Here is a 27712-nt window from a genome sequence, read left to right as displayed (position 1 = left end):
TCCAATAGCGGAAGCAGAGCATAGCTATTATGGCTAGAAGCCATTGATAACCTTATCCTCCATGTGGCTAATCCTCTTTTAAAGCCGTCTAAACTGGTGGCCATCACTACTTCTTCTTGGGGGTGAATTGCATAGTTTCATTATGCGCTGTGTGAAGTACTTTCTTTTGTCTGCCCTGAATCTTTCAATGATCTGCTTCATTGGATGTCCCTGAGATCAAGTGCTATGACAGTGGGAGAACTTTTATCAATCCACTTTCTCTACACAACTTGATGCCCTTGTGAAGTAAGGCCTTTCCGATTGCAGTTGAACTTCCTCCCGAGCGAGGATGTATGGAATCCCAGACATGCAAATCTGTGAAGCTAAAAAGCTGGTTTTAGCCTGCAATCCTGTGCACGGCGCACATTTACTTAAGAGTAAACCCTGTTGAACTGGCGGGGCTTACATCTAAGTATACATGGACAGGATTGCACTGTTAGTCTTCCTTGCATTATTTGCAATTTTGATTTGTTAATGAGGGACAGAAATCTTCGTTGTACCCAGCATGGACCCAGAACTGATTGAAACCTCAGTTGTGAAAATTGTGGTGGAAATGTCACTGTACAAGATACATGTTTTATGTGAGTTTTATTGTGCATACATCTAAATGTTAACAAGCTAAGCAGTGCACATGTGGACACCAATCTAGAAAACTAGCACCAAATTAGGGCTGCACTCCTATGGACACCTACTTGGGAGCAGTAGCACAGTGGCAAATTTAAGAGTGCAGGGTCCCTTCATGATTGTCACAGCCATGCCCCCTTCTAAGATTGTAGAACAATCTGGCCAGGCTTGAATACTGCTTTCTGCTTCTCTATCACTGTCACCATTTGACTGTCCTTTCTCGAGGTGCTTTCACACTGCACTTTATTCCGTTATTCTGACGATTTATTTCCTGTTAAATTGCGCATAAAATTTGAGCTTTCACACGACATAATGGGTAGCTCCGGAATTCTGGTGGAATGTAGTGGAAGTTTAGCGCTAATTTCCGCATTAAATGATACCAGAAAAATTCCAATAGCAGGCTGGGAACCCGGAAGATTGTGGGAGTTTTGCGCTAGCTGCCACTGCTCACGTGACAGCCATCCCAGCATGCAGTGCGTTCCCACCCTTACCAACAGCCCTTCCAGCATTCAGCCTTCGCTCAGCCTGTGCTGCTGCTGCTTGTGCTCAACCAGAGCCTTTGCTGCTGCGCTGCCGTGCCTCTCAGCTGATCGGGATCGGGATCGGGCCTCTTTCAACCCCCCCACGCAGAAGGAACAAGCAGAGCTTTTGAACAGAAAAGGCGGGAAAAGAAGCAGTCTTCTAACGGCCGCGGTAGGTGAGAGTGCTGTGTGAAAGACCATTGCACAAAATGCCGCTAAATCGGTACTGCAGTGTGAAAGGGATTTTTGAAATCCGGAACGAAGCGCTAGATTTTTAATCCGTTAAACTAGCGCTATTAGCCCCATGTGTGAAAGCAGCCTCGCTGTCAGAGAATCAGAATCACTGAATTCATTGTCCACTGCTGCCCTGGTAGAGTTAGTAATGTAGCTGCAACTTTTAAAGATCTCAAGAAAAAAAGACCAAAAGTTGTTTAAAAGAAGTTTTAAGAATGTGACCTGCTTTTCACATGGAAGGGTGCTTTCAAAGAATCCCCACATGTAACCTAATTGGAGTATTTCTTTCATTTATTCTGTGGCCTATGTGAGCATTTTTGGACAGGCCTTTGGGGTCCCCGGGGTGGGCTAATTTCTTTATATTTTAAAATTGTCTATTGATGGCCCTGTACTCCCGCTTTTTAAAATGGTTATTGTTGACTGCATTGTATTTTATTATGTATTGTATTATTATGTATTGTTGAATTTAATGTTGTACGTCGCCTAGAGTGGTTTCGGCCAGATAGGCGACACAAAAATTAAATTTATTATTATTATTATTATTACATGTTTGTCTCCTGCTGCTTTCAGACTGTTTGATGATGTAGATGGGATGCTATCTGTCTCTTCTTCTGCAATTACAGAATTCTCATTCTCCACAACTTTTTGAAGTAGGACCTTACACAGGCTTGGTTACAACTGACACTCATTGGGGCCTCTTCTCAGTGGCTAATACACTCCCCTTTCATGCTGATTGGCTTGTAGGACCCTGGAGACATACAGACCCTGCTGGGACCCAGCTTCCAAAAAGGTAAGGGGTCTAAGACACACACCCAGGAGCCAAATGACTATACCCCTGCCTGGGAGTAAGCCCCCTTGAACTCTGTGGGGCTTCTTCTGAAAGGGGCATGTGTAACATGAAATGAGCCAATCAAATTCACATTCTGCCCAGTCATTCAGTAGAATGCCTCTGCTCTTGTGCACTTGCTGGAGGCCTTTGAGCAGAGCCTGGACAGCCAGTGGAGGCTATTCCATTAGGGCAACTGGGGCACTGCCCCACCAACTTCAGTCTCCCCTCATCCAGCCTGCCTTCTTTCTTACAACCACTCCAGGGGATGGCACTTCCTGTCAGCGCCCTCCTCCTTAGTTTCAGTGTTGCCCTTGTGTAGAACTCAGCAGGGAGGAGGACAGGGACAAAACTAGAATTAGTTGGTTCTGCCTGTCATTGGCTCCACCTACTGTTTGGGCTCCCTGTATTCCATCCTGCCAATCTCAGTGGATACCAGCCACCACGGTGGGTAGCCATCTGTTGAGGATGCTGTAGCTCTAGATTTCCTGTGTGCAGCAGGAAGTTAGACTTTATGGCCCACAAAAACCTGTCCAGCACTGGATTTCTTTCTCATTCCACACTGTGCCCACAAGAAACTGAGCAGTCTGAGTAAAGTCTTGTCGATTTCACCAGGTGTCATCAGTTATTTAAAGCACAATCTGAACCTGTGTGGACCTGCAGATGTGCCCCATGCCCTGCATGGCCCCAGCCAGCATAGGAGCCGTAGTCCAGCAACATCTGGAGGGCCACATTCCCCCCCCCACTGCTGATAATCCTAAGGGCCCCTTATAAAATGCCCATCACTAATAGATTCTTGAGTGGATTTCTTCCATCAAAAGTACCAAGGAACCTCCAGTTTTCCGAAGTCTGAAACATGAGCATGCCCACTTCTGTTTGTGAATAAGGATTTCTCAACACTCACAATGCTTTTGTTTTTTTTTATTTTTAAATGTACATACATTGACAGTTAATGTGTTCTCTGATGGAGCATTTCACTGGGAAGGTGGTGGTGGGGAGATGAGACAAAAGAACAATAACCAAAACACATTTATATTTACAATCCAACAGTTCTTTTGTAGAAGATTACCAGACCCAGCAGAGGACAACACCTTCTAATGATAATAGCCGGTGAAGACCAGGGGATTTGAGCATGCCCTGCTTGTGCTGCAGGAGTTGAGGGTTAAGCCAAAGTTCTTTCTTCTACAGAAGTAATACAAGTACAGGAAGTCTGTTTTCTATTGCAAACATTATGTAAAAAGCACTGAGGATCTGGAATGCTACATGTATGCAAAGGTTTCCCCACCACCACCCTGCCCAAAGATAGGGCTTTCCACAGGGGCATCTATTCACCCTGCCTATGTGTATTGGTGGAACTCAGCAGCTGGAATGGTGAACCTGGGGTCCTCCAGATCTTGTTGGACTCTAAGTCCTAGCAGGCCCAGCCAACACGGTCAGTGGACTGGGATGATGGGAACTGAAGTCCAGCAACATCTGTTCTCCACCTGTTTCTACCGCTACTGCCCAGCATTGTTGCGCCAGAGTGAGAGGCAGGTGAACAAGCAAGTTGCAATGGTGAAGAGAAGGTCCAGGTCCATGAGGCTTGTCAGTGTGTCCTCTGCTGTTGTGTAGCCCTTTGGCAGGTGCCCAACCATGCCGATCCTTGATGCTAGCTGGAGACAAGGCATTGCACTGACCCTTCCACAGAGGTTAACAGGGTGCCCTAATAAAATTTCCCCAAATGTATACAATATGAACATCAAAGGAAGGGAAGAAAAGTGAATCTGAAGCTCTACTCTGGTTGAACTCCAAAGTCCTGGCTTCTGAGGTAGATAATCCATACAGGAAGCATTCCCTCTGCAGTAGCTCTGGGGATTATACAGTTTTCCTCTTTGGCCCCGGAAAGACTGACAGTAAAAGAAGGCAATTATCTTCATGGATCCAATTGGAATATTCACAGACGATCTCAAACACTAATCATATTTCATGGACATTTTCAAACAGATTATGGAATTTGCGTACATATATTAAGGAGAGAGGAGTTTTGATCCTGCAGTCCTAATTTGAGTTGGTGACTTTTGAACTAGTCCAGGGCTACAAACACCATAGTTTTAAAGCACATTCACCCACCCCAAAAAAGAATCCTGGGAACTGTAGCTACAATTCCTAGCGCCCTTAACAAAACCACAGTTTCCAGTATTCTTTCGGGGGGCGGGGGCGGCATTGTGACTTGAAAGTATGATGTGTACATAGCCCAAAGCATTAGTTTTGATACATCAGAGTTCCATCTGGGTCCCTTTTTCATACTGAGCAACAGACACAGCAGCTTCTACAAGCCATTCTGAAATTCTGCCAACTGCTTTGGGAGATTGCGTGACCAGATACAAATGAAGTCAGTCCTGGGGCTCTAACAGTTGTGTAGATCATGAAATGTCATCAGAAGCAGCTTTACTTGGCTCCTGCCTGGCAAGCTCTTCATGCCAACAATTCCTGCTCCACTGAACTACAAAACTAGCCTTTGCCAAGGCTGTGCAAACACAAACCGCAGACAAGGTTAACTACATTAGGTTTCCACATTCAGCCTTGCTGGGCCCTTGATAATCACTACCCAACTCAATCATGGTAAAATCCATCTCCCCACTCCCATTCCATATATTTACCTACTCTCAGATTAGTGGTGGGGAACCTGTGGCCCCCACAACCCCCATCATCCCTGACCATTGTCCCTGCTGGCTACAGCTGATAGGAGCTGGAGCATAACAACATCAGGAGGGCCACAGGTTCCCCAACCCATTATAAAGGCAAAACTGCATTAGAAATGGCCTCATCCAGCCATTTGTTACTTGCTTGAAGGGTTGCTGTTTCTTCTTCACAATGCTTCCCTGCTGAAGAAAAGGGAAATTTCAAAATACCCGAGACAACATCAAAAAGATAGTCAGCCAGCCATACGTGTCGTATGCATTCATGCTAGTGGTTGACAGCCAGACTATTGATGAAGGACTTGTCTTCCCTCAGATGAAATTCCATGTTAAATCAGCAGTAGTACTGAGCATCCTGGGTGAGTGGGGGAAACCATGTTAAAGGGTCAGAATTGCTTCTAGGATCTGGACAGCGGCTAGCAAACAGCAGTGGCTCCATGTCAGTTGGGCAGTGGAATCCACTCCAGGTTTTAGTCAGAACTGTCAAGGAGCTGTGCAAGATGCTTTCAGCTCCTTGAAAGTTTGGACTGAAACCCAGAGCAGATTCCACTGCCCCCCTGACATGGAGGCACCAGGCGCCACTGGCAAACAGTTAAATGAGTACTGATGATTCTAGGATTCAGAGTAACAACTTCTGCCCTTTCTCGATCAGAACAGCCACTGCTAGAAAACAGCACCTTCACCGTCTCTAGGGAGCACATGACAGCCGTTCCCAATTTGAAACACAAAAGGGAAAACCAGTACAAAAATACAAAATAAAGGGAAGGGTTTTTTTTCCTCTTTCTTCTTCTTTGCAGGAGTCAACGTTGTTAACACTGATGTAGAGTCAGTAATAATTATTTGGGGAGCAGGGGGGGCAGCCCCCTCCCTGCAAAGCTTTCTTTGCAGCCCTGAAAGGAAAGAAGAAATAAAAGGAGTGTGAATAGGGAAATAACAGTTTGGTTCTGAGTGTCAATTCCCATCAAAGCCAACAACAGACCCTAATCCAACACAGCAATTTAGCCTGTCATTGACCAATCAAGCCAGGCTTAGGTTTCATTAAGGCAAACAAACACACCGAGCAGGAATCAATAAGCGAGTGTGTGTGAATTGATTGCATAACTGGCTCTTCAAAGCTCCTCGGTGGATTTCTCTCCTGGGGGAAATAAACTTGTTCCCCGCCCCGCCCCAAGCCATGATACCTAGCCAACAAAAGCAAAAAACAATCTAAGGTGACACACATTTTATTCTGCCCAATGCTGGCCAACTGCCAGCATACATCAGAGTTGTGAAAATGAGTAAAGTTTGAAGGCAGGAGAGATGCGTTTCTCTGCACACGTAAGCCCTGTGCATGTGAGGAGTCGATCTTTTAGTACTTTGGAACTCCCTATCGACATGAGGCAGGTGCCTTTGCAATATTGTTTTAGAACCTCCGGCCTGCAGACCAAATCTGGCCCACCATAGGTCCCTGTTAGGCCTGTGATGCCATTTTCCCCAAACCACGGCCACATGCACCCCACCTGATGTTATATGTGACATCAGATAGAGACACAGCTGGATCCTGTGGCTAGAAAGCAGACTTGAACCCCCCCTCACAACATCTGATGGATGAGGAACTCAATCCTGCTTGGTTAGGGTGCTTGAGTGAGTTCCCTCCGGGGAACCCAGTGGTGCTCCTGAACCCTGCAGAGAGCAGGACTGAACTCCCAACATATATGTGACATCAGGTGTGGGGCAGGTAGAAATGCAACTGGATTATCATAATGATGTCAGGTGATTGCTAGATAGCTTGTCACACCCACATCTCATAGCTGGCTTTACATTTTTTACTGATTTTGAACTGTACTTTAATGATAATTATTTTATGTAGATTTGGTTTTTTTAAATAGCTGTAATGGCCTATCCTGACATGTAGATGTTGACAACATTTTCGTATCTTTTTAGTTGACTGTTCATTTTAATTATCTTTGAAATATTCTTAATTGTTTTTTAACTTTTTTGATACTCTTAATATTTCCTGTAACCCTCTTAATCAAGCAGTATACAAATTTTGTCAAAAGGTAAAGGTAAAGGTGTCCCCGCACTTGTAGTGCGAGTCGTTTCCGACTCTTAGGGTGACATCTTGTGACGTTTACTAGGCAGACTGTATATATGGGGTGGGTTGCCAGTTCCTTCCTTCCCCGGCCTTTCTTTACCCCCCAGCGTGTGCCGGGTCCTCATTTTACCGACCACGGATAGATGGAAGATTGAGTGGACCTCGACCCCTTTTACCGGAGATTCGACTTCCTCCTTCTGTTGGAATCGAACTCCGGCTGTGAGCAGAGCTTCGGCTGCTTTACCGCTGCTTACCACTCTGCGCCACGGAGGGTTACATAATTTTGTTACATAAATACAAATAAATAGTTTTGTGAATTGTAACTGATCTTTGATCTGCAATCTTATTTGCACACCGCTTAGAGACCTCTTTGATTAAAAGATTCATAAATCTTCTAAATAAATGTGTCCTTTGACTGGACGTGAGCATAAAATGTGTAGTGGCAGAGGAACACTTGTATGCTGTGCTCATTTACAAAATTCACATCCCTGCCTGCTTCATCCCAACCTTCTTGCACTGAGTGGAAACGTCTGAAGGGGGTTCTTTCTAAGCATTGTTCAGCTGAACATTCTTGGAAGCCTCCCTGCAATCCCTGGATTTTGAGGATTCCCAGTCACAAGAAGGCCTCTACAAATGTCCAGCTGAATGGGGTGAGGAGCAACCAACCCTTCAGACCTTCCCTCTTAACACAGGGGAACTGGCCATAGAGCGGACATGGACTTGAATTGGGTGAGAGCAAAAAATGTATTTCAAGTGCTGCTAAAAGACGTACAAAATACAACTTTAATCCCTTACAATACAGATATGGGGGAAAGTACTAAAAAAACCCATGACATATTATCTCATCTAGAACAATGCCCAGACATCAAATGGATGTGAAAAACAATGAATAGATAGCTAGTAGAGATGTGTTTCAACCCTAAAGGAGTCTTCCCTGGTGATGGTCAAGGGATTTGTAACACATAATTTGTCACCAAAGATTGACCCCTGGATCTAGTAGTGATCTGGACACAGAGTTGGAGGCTTCAGGGGCACCAGATGAGGAGCTGAGTCAGGGCTCAGATCTGACCATTGCACCTGAGGCTACTGAGCAGGAACTCTCTCCCAGACCAGAAGGGCCTGTAAGGCCAGAGCCTGGATCCTTGCAGGCACCTTCCCCTGTGTCTGAAGAACCAGATGCCTCCCACGGCACATCACCAGTCTTGTGGCACAGGGAACGCACAGGGAGGGAGGCTATGAATGGAGGAAGAGTACTCATTTTCAGGCCAAAAGATTGGTCCTTTAAGGCTTTGGAGTTCTCTCTAGGGGGTGGAGTGTGGAGGCGGCAGCCTGGAGACAGAGGCATAAAAATCTGCTCCCAACCTTTGTCTGAGCAAGTTGCTCGCTCGGGGCTGTTTGTGATCCAGCAGCCTTCAGATTTGTTGCTTTCTCTGTGCGATGATCCTAACATGACAGGTGAGCCAGTTGCCTGATCTGTGTAGATGGTAAGGTGATGACCAATCATATCCATGAGGTTGCTATGCATACCTGGTGAACATGGTGATATGTGGAGTGAGGTGAAAAGGTAGTACTTTTCGACTAGTGCCCAATCACATAACCTTCAGACCTTCCTGCTCAATGCAGAGAAATTGGGTGTACAGTGGGCATGCCTAGTGGGTGCAGGGATGCTGGAGGCTGTATGCCCACAGGTGGTTAGGTTTTCTTTTTTTGAATGCATGAAGAGGATTTAAGGGGATATGTGCCAAGGAGCTGCAGCCAGCAGAAATTCCCAAAGTGTTTGGGGATGCGCATCAGTCTTTCACAACTAGCCCTGTTTACTGCAAAGAATACTGGCATACCATCAGCCCAACATAAAAGTGTGAATCAGCTCTTGGGGACACTTTGCATGCTATCTTTATTTTTAAGCTTAAAAAAACCCCACAAGCTTGTGCTGGGCAATCTGTGTCAGAGACATGAATCTCTTATAGAGCAATCCAACTCGGGGGAAACTGGTGTAAGTGGTGCTGACACAAGAGAGGCAGAAGAAAAGTTCCGCCTCATCCAATTGCCGTTCAGGAGCCTCTGGGTTGGCTGAATGCTGGCTTAGCTGGGAGCTGCACGCAGGGACCGGAAAGTAAAAGCCTGCTCTCTCAAATACCCCTACCGGGGAATAAGCCCTCTCCATTGACGTCTATTGTATTTATTTCTTAGACCAGCGTTTCCCAACTAGTGGGCCACCAGATGTTGTTGGACCACAATTTCCATCTTTCCTGACCATTGGCAATGCTGGCTGAGGCTGATGGGAGTTGTGGTCCAGCAACATCTGGTGGCCCACTAGTTGGGAAGGGCTGTCTTAGACCGACCTTTTTCCTGGCACAACTGTTGTCTAGATTGGAGCACGCAGGAGCGCTCCAAACATGAGTTGGGTGTGGCTTAAATCCCCTCTCCTCAGCCCCTCACCTGGCAGGCCCCGACATGCCCCCAGAATGCCCCTTTTTCAGGATTTGCACCAGTTTATGCTGGCTTCACCTACGCAGGTCTCAGCTGAGCTGGCTGAGTCCTGGCTGAGCCAGTGGAGATGGACTGAGGGACTTGCATTAGCATAGCCCAGCTGAGCTGGGATCCAGCTGGCTCAGCTGGAGATCCACAGCATCCAACCCCTCAGCCCAGCATAAATGCAAGTTGGATTACATCATTTATTTTTTTTTAACTGCACAGTTTCATCCTATCATGAATGGAAGAACAATAGGGAGGAGAGGGGAGGGAGAGGTCTATTTAATTCTTTCTTACTTCCATATTTTCCCACTCAAAGCCTCCCCAGCTACTTTTTCACCAATGGAGTAAAGAGACAGGGTCCACATATCTTTTCCCACGACAGGAAAAATGTACAGAGGAAGGGAGACTTTTTAGTGAACAATTGCCAGAAAAAATTGAGCAAGTAGCCACCTACCCTTATCATTCCTCCACTGAAGCTGGCAGCTTCCTGTGGCTGAACTTCAGGGGTTTTTTTTTGGGGGGGGGTTAAGGAAAACATCTAGGGGAATGCCCAGACTTTTTAAAATAAAGTGAAATCTTTATATATATTCAGATCCTTCAGATATATCTATATCTATGTAGATATAGATATATGAGACTAGGAGGCCATCAGACAAGTCTAACCTCTCCCTCTCCACACCATGATCATCAACCCATCAACCTTCCTTCACCAGCCAAAATCCGAACCATGCAATCTACACCACACATTGGGGGATTTCTTTCCGACCCCAGACAGGTCACAAAACATTTTAGAAAACAAACTGTGGGCGAGGTTGTGATGTTCCTATATATTAGTGTATATATGGTAAGTGCTGGTTGTTTAGAGTATACATGGTAAGTAGTGAAAGAGGAGGGGGAGTGAATGGGCAATAGAATGCTTGATGATTGGCTGAATGTTTAAAATGGCTGACAGTATAAATGAAAGGATGACAGGTAAATCTGGGGGAATGTGAGGTGGTGAATTGTGGAATCTGGGGGGAGAAGAGAAAGAGTGGATTGCTTGGTGGGGTTTAGAGAGTTGTTTACCAGGAGGGAGGTGGAGTTCGGATTAGTATTGAGTAAAACCATATGCTTATGTGCCTTAAGAAGAAATCTTGTTAATCTTGTTAGCTTTGTTATCTGTAATAAATACTTAATTTGGTTTACCAAAGGCCTGATCCTTGGCTGGGGTTTCACAGACCAGAAGGGAGGGTAAGGTAATGACCAAGGCTGAAGGGGAACTGTAACAAATGGTGGCAGCGGTGAAGAGAATAACAGTACCAGTATTCAGAGTCTCTGGGAATACTAGTATTGGGACGTTACTGGTGGTTGCCTAGCAGGGGGATCTGTTGAGATCTGTGCTAGAGCGGGGAGCGAAATCATAAGAGAGAGCGGTCCGGACTGGTGGAGTCCCTGGTGGTGCCTAGAGACAGGCAGTAACCACGAGCAGGTAGGAACCTGACAGGGAGAGCCAGGGAAGGACGCATCACATGTGGTGTCAGTAGCGGTGGGATACGAACAACAGAGAATCCAGATACGAATACTACAGAATCCCTAACAGTGGTGTGGCAAACAGAAATAACAAAACAAGATTACTTGTGAGAGTGACTGGCAAAGAGTGTGTGGCAAAGAGTAAGTGACCATGGCTGAATACATAAAAATGAAAAGAGAGGAGCTGGTGGAGAAGTGCATAACATTCAATTTACCTCACGAGGGTAAAGGGTTTTGAATTGAGGGTAGCACTTATAGGATTTGCTACTGCCCAGCAAAAACAACCTGTCAGGGAAGAGACCCCAGAAGGATATTTAAGCAATCCCGCTTATATAGAGTACTTGAGAGAGAAGTTAAGATGGGAGGCTGAGGAAAAAGACAAGCAGAGGGAGTTGGAAGCTGAGAGATTGAAGATGGAAGCTGAGAGATTGAGGATGGAAGGTGCAGAGAAGGAAAAACAGAGGGAGCTGGAAATTGAGAGAATGAGATTGGGGTTTGAGGAGAGGGAGAAGCAACGAGCATTGGATGCTGAATTACAAGTAGAAAAGTTAAAATTTGATAGAGAGAAATTTCACTCTGAGGAGACAAGGAAAGACAGAGATGGAGCAAAAATAAAAATTACTCCAAAGGACTTTGCTGTCTATGAGCCTGGTCAAGATCCTCAAATTTACCTCAGCACCTTTGAAAAAGCAGCTCAGTTGTGGGGGCTACCTGAAGATAAATATATGCAGGGGAATAAATATATGATTAAAGGGGAATCGGCTGAGGTATACCAATATTTTCCCTCAGACAGGCCCGTCACCTATGCTGAGTTTAAAGAGGCAGTATACAAAAGGTTCAGACTGGGGCCTGATTATTTTAGAAAGCTTTTCAGAAATTGCCAGACACAGACAGGGAGGTCTTTTGTGGAACTGGGAGCAAAGTTGATGGATATATTTGGAAAGTGGATGAGTAGTGCCAAAGCTCAGTCAGTGGAAGAGGTGAAAAGCCTCATGATACTGGATCAATTATACCATCAGTTACCACCAGAAATAAGGCTCCTGGTCAAAGATCGTTCCCCTACATCTGTGCAGGAGGCCGCAGAGATGGCGGATCACTTCGCCTCCAATAGAACTGGCTGGGTGGGGAAAACATCAAGAGAGTTTAAACCCAGATCATATAGTGCTGGCAGAAGGGATGTGGTACCACAGCGAGTGAGTCCTCCATTAAAATCTGAAGGGCACAGGACACCCCAGAGTGGATCTGTGTACCCTAAAAGTGAGGAGAAATTATGCTACAAATGTGGTAGACCGGGGCACCTACGTTTTCAATGTGAGGTTGCCAACCCCATTAGTAATCCTGCTCAGACAAGGGCAGTGAAAACAGAGCCCAAGGCTTTAGAAGCAGCGAAAAAGGTTCAGTTTTGCCAGATAAACTGGACAGAAGTAACAGACCTTGATTCAAGTCTGAGAGAGGAAGTGAGTGTACAAGGGGCAAATTATTGGGCATTGCTTGACACTGGTGCTGCTCAGACGTTACTGAGGCCAGATTTAATAAAATCTGAAGAAATATTACCTCAGGAAATGGTGAATATCCAAGGAGTGAGGGGTCAACCAGAGAGTTTGCCTGTGGCCCTAGTGAAAATGGAATGGAGAGGCCGAAAGGGCCAATATAAAGTTGGTATTAATGCCCAGCAACAAGAACCAGTAATACTGGGAAGAGATGTTATGGGGGCACAGGGGAAAATATATGTAGTGACCAGACAGCAAATTGGCAGAGAAAAAGAAGCCATATTAAGGGGGGCTGAAACAAACAGGGTGGAATCTGTTAACCAGCCTCAGGTCACCATAGCAACCACTAGCAGGCCTGCTGAAGAAGACAAACTGTATCAAGTGGTCTCTGGGGAAGAAGCAGATCAATTCAGGGAAGAGCTGCATAAAGATATAAGTCTGAAGCAGATAAAGGAACAAGCGCTGACCCAACAGATTCCTTTCACTGACAAACTGAGGAATCAAGTTGTGTGTGAGAATGGGATTTTATGTGGACTGTGGATGCCTGCTGAGAGAGGGGGTGAATGTGAACCAGTGAAACAAATGATGGAAGTGGTGAAAGAGAATTTGAGTCAAGCTCAGCAGAAGCAAAGTTACTGGTATGACAGAACAGCCAGAGAACGTGTGTATAATGTGGGAGATATGGTTATGGCGTTCATACCCAGGAAACATGACAAATTACAGGCTAACTGGGAAGGACCATATACCATCAGAGAAAGGCTTGACACAGTGACATATGGAATCACCACAGACCAATTAAACAAAAGCAAAGTGGTTCATGTAAATATGTTAAAGCCTTATCATACCAGGGATGCAAAGGTGTTGCAAGTTACCTTATTCCCTGAGGGAAGTGGGCCTGAACTTCCAGATTTGGTACAGGAAAGCAAAGACAAAGGAGGGGTAGATCAAGTGGAATGGTCAGAGGAGGTAGAGGAGGAAGTAAAAGAAGAGATTCTGAGAGTTTTGAAAACCTATAGGAATCTCTTTAGCAACAAACCTGGCCGAACCAGTATAGTTATACATTCCATTGATACTGGAGATCATGCCCCAATCAGATCTGTTCCGTACCGTGTGAATGGGAAAGTTTTGAATGAGATCAAAAAGGAGGTGGAAGATATGCTGGAGTTAGGAGTGATCAGGGAATCCATCAGTCCCTGGGCCTCAAGTATTGTCCTAGTTCCGAAAAAAGATGGAACGACAAGGTTTTGCATTGATTATCGGCTAATCAATAAAATTACTGTCCCAGATGCGTATCCTATGCCTAGGGTAGACGCTATGTTAGAGTTATTGGGGGCAGCAACCATTATCTCTACACTAGATCTCTGTAAAGGATTTTGGCAAATGGAACTAGACGAGCAATCCAGAGCCAAAACTGCCTTCAGTACACCAGATGGGTTATATGAGTTTGTGACCTTACCCATGGGACTAAGGAACTCACCAAGTTCATTTCAGAGGCTAATCAATACTGTGTTGCGAGGCATGTCAGATTTTGCAGTGGCCTATATCGATGACGTGGCCATTTTTAGCAAGTCGGTGCCTGAGCATGTCCAACACCTGACAACAGTATTGGAGGCCTTAAGAAAAGCAGGCCTCACAATAAAAGCTAAGAAATGCCAGTTTGGACTAAAGGAAGTAATCTATTTAGGACATAAGGTGGGGAGTGGGAAAATCACCCCCTTATGGAGCAAGGTGGAGGCAATACAAGCGTGGCCGATCCCCTTAACCAAAAAACAAGTAAGGGCATTTCTGGGTGTGGCTGGATTTTATAGGAAGTTTGTGAGACATTTTGGGGAAATAGCAACCCCCTTGCATGAATTGACCAAGAAGAAGTGTTCTGAGCGTGTGGTATGGACGGATGAATGTCAGAAGGCTTTTGATCTACTGAAGCAAGCCTTGTGCCAAGGACCCATATTAATAGCACCAGACTATGAGAAACCATTCATCGTGGCTACAGATGCGTCGGACCTGGCGCTGGGAGTCGTCTTGCTACAGGAGAGAGAAGGCACCAGACATCCAGTGGCGTACCTGAGTCGCAAGCTGACGCCGAGGGAGAAAAACTATTCGTCGGTCCAGAAGGAGTGCCTAGCGGTCGTGTGGGGACTGAACAAGTTGCGCCCATACGTGTGGGGACGAAGATTCACAGTGACTACGGATCATCGGGCCTTGTTATGGTTGCAGACTATGAAACACCATAACACTATGCTGCAGAGGTGGTCCTGGGCCCTACAGGACTATCAAGTGGACTTCCAGTTCATCAAAGGCAAGGACAATGTACTGGCCGATGGACTTTCCAGGCAAGTGGCTGGGACTGCAGTGACGTGACCAGACAGAGGAACAAAGAAAGACATTTTCCCCATAGAGACTTTTATTTGTTAACGCGACGTATAAATCCTGGAACAGGAATAATACTCTGCAGTTGTTTAAGGGGGGGGAAATGTGATGTTCCTATATATTAGTGTATATATGGTAAGTGCTGGTTGTTTAGAGTATACATGGTAAGTAGTGAAAGAGGAGGGGGAGTGAATGGGCAATAGAATGCTTGATGATTGGCTGAATGTTTAAAATGGCTGACAGTATAAATGAAAGGATGACAGGTAAATCTGGGGGAATGTGAGGTGGTGAATTGTGGAATCTGGGGGGAGAAGAGAAAGAGTGGATTGCTTGGTGGGGTTTAGAGAGTTGTTTACCAGGAGGGAGGTGGAGTTCGGATTAGTATTGAGTAAAACCATATGCTTATGTGCCTTAAGAAGAAATCTTGTTAATCTTGTTAGCTTTGTTATCTGTAATAAATACTTAATTTGGTTTACCAAAGGCCTGATCCTTGGCTGGGGTTTCACAGACCAGAAGGGAGGGTAAGGTAATGACCAAGGCTGAAGGGGAACTGTAACAAATGGTGGCAGCGGTGAAGAGAATAACAGTACCAGTATTCAGAGTCTCTGGGAATACTAGTATTGGGACGTTACTGGTGGTTGCCTAGCAGGGGGATCTGTTGAGATCTGTGCTAGAGCGGGGAGCGAAATCATAAGAGAGAGCGGTCCGGACTGGTGGAGTCCCTGGTGGTGCCTAGAGACAGGCAGTAACCACGAGCAGGTAGGAACCTGACAGGGAGAGCCAGGGAAGGACGCATCACAGAGGTACAAGAGAGCATCAAGCTGCAGGGCTGCCGCAGGGTCACTACTGCTAGCAATATTAACAATAATGACAACTCAACTTATTAGTCGCTCGCTACACAAAAGGTCTCTAAGGAACTTACAGAAAATTAAGAGCCAAAAGCATAGCGTACAAACAAATAGGCCTTCCAAATTCCAAATATGGCATCTGACTCCTGGGAGCATAAGCAAGATTACAAAGATAAGCACGAGAGATAAAATTCTCTGTGTAAGCTTGGCAACAGAAAGCCCTTCTGATGTTTTCCCTGCACTTATGATGCTTTATTCTGATGTTTTACTGGAAAAGGCTGGGAGTTTCTTCTTGTCCATTCCAACATCCACATGCAGACACCAAAGCATCAGATTCAAGAACTCAGGCTGACAGCAGCCCTCGCTTCCATCTGGCTCCACCTTCTTCTTTTTTAAAAAAACAGCCTGTTTGTCTTTTTAAGGTTGTGAGATTGTACTATGGTTGCTTTTCCTGCTATCTAAAGAATACTGCCGGTTGAATGTCTTGCAATTTCAATAGGAAAGCCCCCGGTCTGATTCACTTGCATAGTTAAACTGATGCATCATCAAACTGATGCACACAACATTTGGGTTGAACAACATGACTGACACAGCTTGCCTAGAAGTCATTAGCCCCGTTCAAGAGACCAGGGATGTGCTCACTTGTGGAAGCTCCCCACACATTTTGAAACCTTGGAAAAATCTGGGTTGTAAAAAGCACAGGGAGCCTTCGTGAGTAGAGGAGGCTCCCCATTTCATGCAGCTGCCGTCTCCAACTCAGAATCACGCCAAAGGGGCTTGGCCTGTGGTCCCCCACACATGATTTCCACACATCACATCGGAATGCCTGAAGAGGGCTTTAGATTCCTGCGTCATCAGGGGTTCCTGCCTCTGTAACCTAGAAGTAAAGTGTGTGCTTTACATGCAGAAAGCCCCAGGCTCAGTCCCTAAAATCTTCAGGTAGGGCTGGGGGAGAACTGCTGTCAGTCAGTGCAGACTAGGGGCAGGGAAGCTTTTGCAGCCTGAGGGCAACCTTCGGGGGAGGCATGCCAGTGGTGGGCGGGGCCAAAGGCAAAAGGGGGCAGAGCAATGAATGCAGATAATGCCTCTGTACAGTAGACTAGTTTCTACGTACACACATGCCCCCCTCCTTACCCCCTGTCTGGACAAGGAAGAGACATTATCAGAGCCTAATGACGCATTCCAGCCAGGCAAAAACACTCAAGCAGGGGGCATGGTCTGGGGAGAGTCCCAAGGGCCAGGCAGAGCCTAGAAGGCTGCATTCGGCCCCCGGGGCCTGAGATTCCCTATCCCTGATGTAGACAGTACTGAGCTAGATGGACTCATGGTCTGACTCCATATAAGGCATCTTCCAATGTTGCATGTTGCATTAGAATATAAGGGCAGCAGACTCCCAGCTGCAGATCTTCATCCTGCAGTGAATGGTGGGTGATGGGGTCAAGGGGCGGTGGGGCCAGCTAGCGCATCCTCACTCTTCCTTCCCATCATTCCAATTGGGTGCAACTTTGAACACCTGCATGGAGCCATTATGTTCTTATGGGAGGCTGTACAATGGGCTCAGAAAACTGCATGGATGAGGAGAGGTCAATCAAGGGAAATTAGCCATGAAGGTGAAATGGAACCTCCATGTTCAAAGGCACTTTGCCACTTGGATAGAGACATATTTACTGTTGTGAGGGTTTCAGTGTGTCTCCACCTCTCATTTCTGAAAACAGGGGCTAGTCAAACTCTGTCTCTTTTTACTCTAAAATCCTGATTGGATCAGCTCAAGTGCATTTTTTTTAAAATTCAGCTTCAGGAAGGTTTCACAATAGATTGGTAGATCAACCCATTTGTTGTCTGGTGTGGCCAATGGAAATGCTTTGCTGTAGGCTCAGGCAGAGACAGTGAGTGGCCCAATGCTTTGCTGTCGGTGGTCCTGAAAGGTCTGAAGTCAGCAGTGGGGGAGGGAGGTGTAGCCAGCAGAGGATAGAGTTGCTTCACAACGCAGCCAGAAAAACCATTCTTGCTGCTTTTGAAGGGACTAGTGTGCCCATAGCCTAAATCTCCTGGTGGTGAGGTTTATCAATTTGATTCATTTGAAAAGATTTATACGCTGCTTTTGGAGCCCTCACTCCGCAAAGCAGCTCATGGCATCAGTCAAAATACAAAGGCAGATACAATGCAAAACCATTTGACACATCTGCTTGGAAACCTAACCCTAAAAAGCCAGCATAAAATATGACAGTAACATGCTATCAATAAAAATTCAGCAGACCTTGGCAATGTAGTCCCAACTAGGTATGATCTCAGTTTATATTGTCCATCAAAGGCCTTCATGAAAAACTAAGTCTTAAGGCCTTGGTTGCATCTACACCACACATGAAAAGCACATACCTTCCCCCAAACAATCCTGAGAACTGTGGTTAAGGGTGCTGGAAGACCAAACAGGAATGCAGAGATGTGCGTGGAATTCAGTTCTGTTCTGTGCAGTGTTTGAGTGTGCCAGTGAGTTCCTCACAGGGAACTAGCTAGAGTACCCTAACCAAGGAGGGTTGAACCCACGGACATCAGCTGCTTTCCAGCTCCAGCATTCATCCGTGCCTTTATCTACCCCACATGTGACATCAGATGTGGTTGGGGGAAAGCAGCCTTGTGGACCTAAAGGGGAGATCCTGTAGGGCAAATTTGGCCCACAAACTAGAGATTCCTCACCTCTAAAATACAAGTTAGAGACCGTTACTGGGCCAGCTTGGTGGCGGTGATGAAAAAGAAACAGTATTTTCCGGCCACCACTGCATCTTTGGAGCATCATCCAACAGAGCTCATGCCATTCTGAACAGTCTTCAAGGGAATTCCCACATACAGCAGAAGGCAGTAATCTACCCTAGAGATTACCAAAGCATGAATAGCTGAGGCTAGGCTCAAATGCAAGGTCAATCGTCAAACAATTGGCATATTTGACTCAGAGTTTCAAATGGATACTCACCATCTTCTTGGACTTCCTCCTTTTCTCACATTCTATGACTGTCTCTTATTTCTTTGGTGGGAAATCTTTTGTAAAAACACCAACAACAACGTCAGTTTCAGTTACTTTTGTTTGTTTTAACTGATCTTTTTCAGCATCCAGAACTGGGTCTTGTTGGAATGCATATATTTTAAAGGAACAGTTGATTCTGATCAGAACGGATTTGTCTGTGGAGCAAATGCTCATAATATTGTTCTCTCTCTCACTTTCCATTTAGTCTGTCATTGGCACATTTATTTTATTTTATTATTACATTTATATCCCACCTTTCCTTCAAGGAGCTCAAGGTGGCACACATGGTTCTTCCCCTCCCCATTTTATCCTCCCAACAACCCTGTAAGGTAGGTTAGGGTGAGACACTGTGACTGGCCCATGGGCACTTAGTGAGCGTCACGGCTCAGTAGAGACTGGAATCCTGTTCTGCTAGACCCTAATTCAGCACTCTAAATACTGCTCAATGTAAAAAGCCTTCTGAAACAATTCAGATAAGCTAAAATAGACCCCTTTGAAGGATGTGTCTGGTTTTATTCAATGTGTTGCTGGCATTCATGTAAAGAGGAAACCTGTCTGAAGGGCTGTTATCCAGATGATGGAGCAGATAAGAACTTGAGGACACTCAATGAAGATGAATGTTCGAAGATTCAGAATGGATAAAAGAAAGCACTTCTTCACACAGCGAATAGTTAAACTATGGCATTCACCCTCACAAGCAGCAGTAATGGCCAAGAAAGCTTGGAGGGCCACACTTGGCTCCTGAGCCTGAAGTTCCCAAGGCTAAGTGCAGACAGTCTACTAGTCACAAGACCTCCCAGGAGCTCTCTGGATGCAGCCTTGAGTTGTACTGAAGAAAAGAAGGATGTACAGTGAAATAAAGGAATATACACAAGTGCTTGTAACAGTATGTATATCCAGAGGTGTAGCTGTCTGGAGTCTTGGAAGGGTCTCAGACCCCTTACCTTTTTGGGAGCAGGGTCCCTATGTCTCCAGCATCCTAAAAGCTAATCAGCATGAAAGAGGAGTGTGTTAGCCACCGAGAAGAGTCTTCTAGCATGCTTCCTTGTCTGTTCCTGCTGATTGGAGCCAATCAGAGTGAGAGGAGGCGAGCCAGCTACCGAGAAGCCTCTTCTCCCTAGCTAACACTCTCCCTTTCATGCTGATTGGCTCCTAGGGATGTCTGTTGTTGTCGGAGAAGACATTAGCAAGGTGCTCATTCTCAGTGCAGCAGCAAAACAAGGGGGAGGGGGCAGGGCTGTGACTATCATGAAGGGACTTCTGAATATACCACTGCACTATTGTTAATATCTCACTTTTCCACGGATGGCTTTCAAAGCCCTGTGCAGTATGGTGCTCGAGAAATCATTAAAAATTAAAGGCAGGCACACTTTGGCGGGGCACGGTCCCCCTAAAATGGGAACTGGCTGCTAGAGGAACAAGGCTTGAATAGAGCCACATATTGGTGGCAGGCTTACCAACCTATAAAACTGAAAGACACTATACCTGCTTTTGAACGCTGGATCCGAGATCTTTTCGACTATGCTGGGCACAAATGCGTCTCAGATTCCAAACTCCAGAAAGAAGATACATTTCAAGGTATTCTAAAGCAGATGCGGACAACCTCTGACCTTCCAGATGTTGCTGAACTACAACTCCCATCATCCAGCAAGCATGTGCAGTGGTCAGGAATGATGGGAGTTGTTCAATTTCATCTGCCGGACCAAAGGTTTCCCAGCTCAGTTCAATGTTAAGAACAGAATGTACTTTTGTTTTCATCATGATTCCTATTATTATCTTATTTACATGCTTTGGTATGCTGAGATGTCCTATAGGTCTATTTTTGACATTTTATATGATGGCTGGACGTAAGAGAAGCTATTCTGTAATTTACGCCCACTTTGTAAATGGACACAGAATAGGGGGGTTAAGCTTAGGGTGGGGAGGCAGGAAACTTTGTGACAAAAATGTTGCCTGTTACGGACTTTTTGAAAAACGACACAAGGGGTTCATAATTTTTTTAAGTGTCATTAAAACAGTAACAATCAAATAGCAATAAATAAGTTAAGAATTCCAGCAACATATGCCAGGACCCTCTTTTTGCTGAAGAAGGTACTGAGAGAAGGCTGACCACCTGAAACCGCATGCGGGAGAGGGACCTCCTGGAGGGAAGGGAATTTCGAGTGTTGAAATGTTAGGTAGGGATGGGGACAGTCCATTGTTCAGTGGTACAGCGTCTGCTTTGCATGCCAAAGGTCCCCAGTTCGAGCCCCAGCATTTTGAGATAGGAGTGGGAAAGACCCCTGCCTGAAACCCTGGAGACGCTGCTGCCAGTCAGTGCAGACAATATTGAGCTAGATGGGCCAATATAGAATATGCTGAGTTAGGTGGACAAGTTGATTATGTTCCTAATTCCTGGAGAGCATCTCTGGTTAAAAAGGGACCTGTAGCAAGTGATGGAAAAGACTTCTCTGCCTGAATCCCCAGAGAGTTATTGCCAGTCAGAATAGATAGGACTAGATCAACAGTAACCAACCATCAACCCCAGCCAGCTTGGTCAGGGATGATGGAAGTTGTAGTCCAACAACATCTGGAGAGCACTGCATTGGGCTAGAATGGCCGATAAAGCAGGCTTCTATGCATCTGTGAATATGAGTCGCCTGGAAGCCACAGCCACATTGTGGCTCCCCACAATCATGCAGTGGCTTAGAAGGCCCCTTTACACATTCCAGTTTTCACCCTGCAACATGTAACAAAACAATTCTCCTGGGTTAAGGAGTCAGGTTAAGGTTAATGGTCAGGGATGATAAGAGTCTGGCAACATCTGGGGTGGAGGACATAGGTTCCCCAGGCTCCCTAAAAACATAAGAAGAACCCTAACAGATTAGACCAAAGTCAATTTCATCTCATGGCCAAGCAGATGATTCTGTGAAGCCCTTACACAGGGCTTGGGGGTCACAAGTGTCCCCTCTTCGTCCCCAGCCCTGGAGATTCAAAGGTACACTATCATAAAAGACTGAGATTTCAGTTTACATCAGTTTCGAATGCAGGTGTGGGGAACCTGTGGCCCTCCCAATGTTACTGAACTACATTAGCCCCAGGAAGCATGGCCAATGGCCAGGGATGATGGGAGTTTGTAATTCAGCCACATCTGGAGGGCCAAGGGTTCCCCACCCTTGCTGTAACACAAATGTAGAGTTAACCGATAAAATATAGATCTGCTTTGTTCTCCACACACCTTGTCCTTATCCTACAGTAACAACTTTCAATCGTGGCATGAGTCAGAAGCAAAAGGCACTGTTTAGCGCATGGATGGGGAACCTGCAGCCCTCCAGATGTTGCTGGACTGCAAATCTCATCACCCTTGACCATCGGTCATGCTGGCTGGGGTTGATGGGAGTTGGAGCCCAACAACATATGGAGGCTGCCAGGTTCCCCACCTTTGTTTTAGTGTCTTAGGGCAGATCGACACTGTGCATTCAAAGCACACAACTTCCCCTTAAAGAATCATGGGGATTGTAGTTTGTTAAGGGTGCTGGGAATTTGTCGCTCTGTGAAGGGAACCCCATCGTTCCCAACATTCTTTGGGGGAAGTCATGTGCTTCAAATGTATGGTGTGGATCTGCCCATACAGTGTGACAAGGGGCCAAAGGCAGCCATGCCGTTTGCCATATGACTGGGCTAAGGAGCAGTTGCCTTGGGCGAGCAGCAAAGCAACAAAGAGATTCACTCTGACTGGAAGCTGACAGAGATGCTGGATTTTGTATGTTTTCATCCTCTTCATCTGTCCCAGCAGTGGACTTAGGGAGGGTAAAGACTGGAAGCTGCTGCGGCAGAGGAGCTCCTCTCTGCTTCCCCACACAGCAGGGGGTGAACAACTAACTCATCTGTATTGAAAGCACAGATGTGTGAACTTTTGCCTTCTAGGATGACAGTGGCCTGAAGATAAGTTGCACAGCAACTAGATCAACCAACAGCATCATGATGAGGGACGCTTAAATAGTTCCTGCTGTAGAGCATACAAAGCCAAGCACAACATCAGAACATAAGAGCTCTGCTGGATCGTCACCAAAGTCCCACCTAGTCCAGCATCCTGTTCTCATGGTGGCCAACTTAATGCCGATGGGAAGAAGCCCACATGCAGGACCTGAGCAGAACAGGACTCTCCCTGCTTGCAGTTCCCAGCAACTGGTATCTTGTTTGCTCTATGGGCTGGGAGACGAGTTTATGCAATGTGGTCAAATGGGACAGAACCCTGTGCTCAACTTTTGCTTAAAAACGGAAACTGTCTGCTAAAACTGAATGAAATCACATTTGAGAGGCTACTGACATGCATTTGGAATTCTGCAAGGGAAAGAGGCTGCAGGATGTGCAATTTGGAGAAGGAAAAGAGTGAATAAGGAAAAGATCAAGGATGCTCACATGCACACACATGCTTCTCTGCTTCAAACCTCCCCCCTGCCTCTTAGCCTACTCTTCTTTCTAAAATAAAATAAAATAAAATAAAATAAAATAAAATAAAATAATAATAATAATAATAATAATAATAATACAATTGGGGCTCACATACATTGTGTGCAAGACATAGAGCAAGCCCATTAGTTTATCCTAAAGTTGTTTTATATAATCTCCCCTCCGATCAAATTTTCTTTGAATGCTAAATTTTACACGCACTGAACTTTTTCATTTTTCTAAAATAATTACAAGAACTGGCAGCAGGACAGCCAAAGAACAGAGAAGTACCAATAAGCAAAGCCAAGGGCAAAACAAGGAGAAATCTGTCCATAAATACAGACCAGCCTCGCCGCACTGTGCCTTCACCTCATTACTGCTCTTACCCAATACTCCCCATCACTGTCTTGTCTGTCTGCTATACATTGGAAACCCTCAATGCCAGGACCATATTTCTTCTATATGGTAAGCAGCACCTGTTATGCCAGTCAAACTCACTACTTTCCCAGGGATAGAGGCTAACTCAACATGGCCAACAGGAATAAGATGCCAGAGTCCAGCTTCCACCTATCACTCTCCATCCATGTCCCTACCCAACACGTTAATAGAAAATCTAGATTGGCTGACAGCATTCCAGCTTTCTTTCTTTCTTTTTTTAGCAGATTTTCCGATTGCACAAATTCCCCATCAGATACTCTATGAACACCAAGCTTTGTTCCTTCCTTATATATGGTATCAGTGGTGGTTTTTCCACAGGAGCCAGTAGTTCTTATCTACTTTACAGCCATGATGCATTTATGAATCTGCCTTAGTTCATTAATTAACAGGTGCAAAAACAAGAGTACTTGAAGGTGTGATGAGGTGTTACCTACCCAAAAACGAAGGTGAAGAACAGGAGGTTCTGGACCCAAAGAAGAAGGTGTTTTAATATGGTTTGGGCAGTTTGTTTTAAATGTGGAAACGGAGTGCATTCAACCTTTATATAATCTGTGTACATGCTGTCCCTGACATTGTCTGTCATTTCAGTGCTTAATAAACACATATATATGCCTGGCGTGTAAAATCACACACACCCCGTTTTTCAAACTGCACATTATCAGCTTTCCAACTGCACCATTTTTTCCAACTCCACATTTTCTGTCCAGCTGCACAATAAAAAGCAAAAAACTTACAGCATTCCCATAGACAGCTGGAAAAACTGGGATCCCCAGCCTTCATAGGTTGGGAGCATTTGGGTCCTCAACTTTCTAGACATGATTTTTCAGAAGTCAAGAGAAACCCCACATTCAGAAATTACGGGCTCTAACTTCCTACCATGCAGGTACCTCTGTGGAAAGGGAAATAAATCAATGAACTCCTGCCCTGGCTCCTATTTGAAAACTGGTGGTCCAAAACAAAAAAAAAAGAGGGGGAGAGAAACTAACATAAGAAGAAAACAGGGCACAGGAAGCAGCCTTATACTAACTCAGACCAATTGGTTTACCTAGCTCAGTATTGCTGACAGAGCATGGAAAAGTTACTTTTTTGAACTACAGCTCCCATCAGCCCCAGCCAGCAAGCTCTGATTGTTGACACGGACTGGCAGCTGCTCTCCATTGTTTCAGGTAGGAATCTCTCCCAGACCTACCTAGAGATGCCAGAAATTGAGTCTGGGACCTGATGCTTTACCACAGAGCCACGTAAGCATGCAGCTCTTTAAAATGCTGCAGCAGAGGGATGGCATAGGAAGCTGTCTTGTACCCCTAACAAGAGCCTTGCTGGATCAGACCAGTGGCCCATCCAGGCCAGCGCCCTGTTCCCACAGTGGCCAACCAGGTGCCGGTCGGAAGCCTGCAATCAGGATCTGAGCACAAAAGCACTCTCCCCTCCCGCCCTTTCCAGCAACTAGTACTCAACTTCAGATTGCTCGTCCATGTAGCTCACGGTGTCTACGCCGACCGGCAATGATTTCCCAGCACAGTGTTTTCCCCGTCACCTGCTCCCTGATTCCTTCTACATGCAAGAGTACCTTCTACATGCAAGAGTCCAAGTTCTACTACCTTTTAGGGGTAATCAATACAGCCACAGGGTAGATCACTGGCCGTCAGTCCCAGTACTGTGGCTGCAATCCAAGATACGCTTACAAGCCTCACTGGACATATTAGGACTTTCTTCCAAATAAACACACACACTTTGTGATGTCTTCCCAATTGGTGGAGGAGGGTGTCACACCACAGTGAGTCCCTTTCAGTTCCCTCCCACACCAACTTGTGGCACACTGGTGGACAACAAGGGGAAGGACTGTGGCTCAGTAGTGGAGCCTCTGCTCTGCATGCAGAAGGTTCAGGTTCAATCCCTGGCATCTCCAGGTAGAGCTGGGGGAGAATCTGGTCTGAAATCCTGGAGAGCCACTGCTGGCCAGTGTAGACAATACCAATCTAGATGGACCAATGGTTCTAAAAACAGTATGGACTCTCCTCCCAATTGCCCCAACCTGGCATACTCTAGATGTCATGGTCTCTCCCATCAGCCCCTGCCAGCATGGCTAATGGTAAGGGATGGTGGGTGCTGTCGTCCAACAACATCTGGAGGGCACCAGGTAGAGGAAGTCTGCCATATCCCTTCAAGCCACCTCTCCCTCCCTCAGACACATTCCGGATACCTACTCTTCTTCCAGCTCTGGGCACAAAGTGATCTGCGTGCCTTGGAGTTGGGCCTCCCCCAGGGGGCGCTGTGCACCACTGTGTCCATTGCTGGCAAGGTGCAAGAGCTTGGCTTCCCTAGTCCTTCTGCTGGAGGCACTGCTGGCGCTGCTGGAGCCCAGGTCCTCTTCCTCCTCCTCTTCCTCCTCTCTGGTTCCCTGTGTGATGGGCTTGCTCTCCTTCTCCAACAGGGCCCGGGGACTGAAGGCGCAGGGACACCTGTGCAGGTCCTTGGAGACAGCGTGGAGGCGACGGTCGGCGCTCCGAGGGCAGCACAGGAGCTTCTTGAAGGCGCACCTGAAGTCAGGGCTGCGACAATAGATGATGGGGTTGAAGGCCGAGTTGACGTATCCCAGCCAGTTGAAGAAGCGGAAGAGCTGGTCAGGAACCAGAGGCCTGGCAAAGACCTTGATGATGTTGGCCACAAAGAAGGGCAGCCAACAGAGGGTGAAGATGCCCATAATGATGCCCAAGGTCTTAAGCGCCTTGTGTTCCTTGATGGCCAGCAGGAGGCGGGAGGGTCTCCTGCGGCGGGAGCCCTTGGAGGCATCTGGAAGGAACCTCCCCTTGTCCTTCTCGATGACATGGAGCTGCCGTGTGGCCACGGCAAAGACCCGGGCGTAGACAAAGATCATGACCAGCAGCGGCACATAGAAGGAGATGATGGAGGACAGGATGGCATAGGGCATGTTGGTGACGAAGTCGCAGCACTGGGGGTCCTCGTAGCAGCGCAGCGCTTCCTCGTCTGCCCTGTCCCGCCACCAGTGATTCATGATGGGGAGGAAGGAGATGAAGGCAGCAATGGCCCACACCAGGCACACCACGGCCCGTGCCCGGCCCTTGGTCACCAACACGTCATACTGCAGCGGCGCTGTGATGGCCAAGTAGCGGTCCACGGCGATGGCACAAAGAGTCTCAATGCTGGCTGTCACACACAGCACATCCAGAGAAGTCCACAGCTCGCACACCGTTGTGCCGTAAGGCCAGCGCCCGCTCAGCACCAGTGTGGCCCCTGGGGGCACCACCAGCAAGCCCATGATGAGGTCGGCGCAGGCCAGGGAGGTGATGAAGACGTTGGTCATGGTCTGCAAGCGCGGTGTCTTGGCGATTGCCACGATCACCAGGAGATTGCCCCCCACCGTCACCAGCACGGCCAGGCTGAGAGTGGCGCCCAGCGCCCCCTGCCGGCTGAGGCTGCTCACCGCCCCCGTGCAATTACTGCCGTTGCCCGGCACCGACGCTTCGGCTTCACCCAACCACGTCCCGTTGGGGGGCCAAGGAGGAGCCATCGCAGCCAAGACGGGAAAAGGAAGAGAACCTCGGCGCGCCTCGCTCGCGTTAGCCCTCGACGGCTCTAGTCCGAATGGCCCGCTCTCCGCGAGGGTGGCGCCGGGAGGGCGGGCTCCATGCGCGTCCGACGTTGGCCCGCTGCTTCTGGCTCAACAGCCCAGCCCATGCTCCTGGAAAGACTGAAGCCGCCTCGGCGGAGACAGCTCCCTCCCCTTCGGTGGGCATTGCTTAGAGGAGGAGTCCTTAAAGGCGCAGGTCGCCAGGAGGGAGAGGCGGGACGCGCCCCGGGCATCGCTATCCTGGATCTCCGCCCCCTAGCTAGCCGCGCGTAGGGGAGAAGGTGGTGCTGGCGTCTAATGGGATTCTTTTTCTTTTTTAACAAAGCCACCCCCTCCTTTTACAAAGATATCACAGAGAGAGAGAGAGCACTTTCCAAAGTTTATTGAGATTTCCCACCTAATTACAATGCATGTATTGCTCTACCACTCCCACGACTGACCCACGTCCGAAGCCATGGCAATTCCCAGGCGTTCTTGGAGCGCTCTTCTCGACGTCGAAAGCACTTCCCACCTCCGTGGCCCTCCGGATGTGGCTGGACTACAA

The 27712-nt window shown here is 46.8% G+C and overlaps 1 protein-coding gene across 2 annotated transcripts; it reads right to left on the bottom strand.

The window, feature by feature from the left end:
- Positions 1 to 3157: 3157 nt before the first annotated feature.
- On the bottom strand, positions 3158 to 27712 carry ADRB3 (adrenoceptor beta 3). Of its 2 annotated transcripts, XM_061593063.1 has the most exons (3): positions 25784 to 27712; positions 18657 to 18721; positions 3158 to 5812 (listed from the first exon to the last, which is right to left on the bottom strand). In XM_061593063.1, exons 1-2 carry the CDS (start codon positions 27106 to 27108, stop codon positions 18682 to 18684), a joined length of 1365 nt encoding a protein of 454 aa, XP_061449047.1. In that variant the 5' UTR covers positions 27109 to 27712; the 3' UTR covers positions 3158 to 5812; positions 18657 to 18681. The 2 variants fall into 2 exon arrangements, with proteins under 2 accessions (XP_061449047.1, XP_061449045.1); XM_061593061.1 differs by lacking the exon at positions 18657 to 18721 and having other exon boundaries at positions 25784 to 27711.

The sequence above is a fragment of the Rhineura floridana genome, chromosome 12 (genome assembly GCF_030035675.1).
Source record: "Rhineura floridana isolate rRhiFlo1 chromosome 12, rRhiFlo1.hap2, whole genome shotgun sequence".
Lineage (NCBI taxonomy): Eukaryota > Metazoa > Chordata > Lepidosauria > Squamata > Rhineuridae > Rhineura > Rhineura floridana.
Note: the sequence above shows the minus strand (reverse complement) of the source record. Positions and strands in the feature narration are given on the sequence as shown.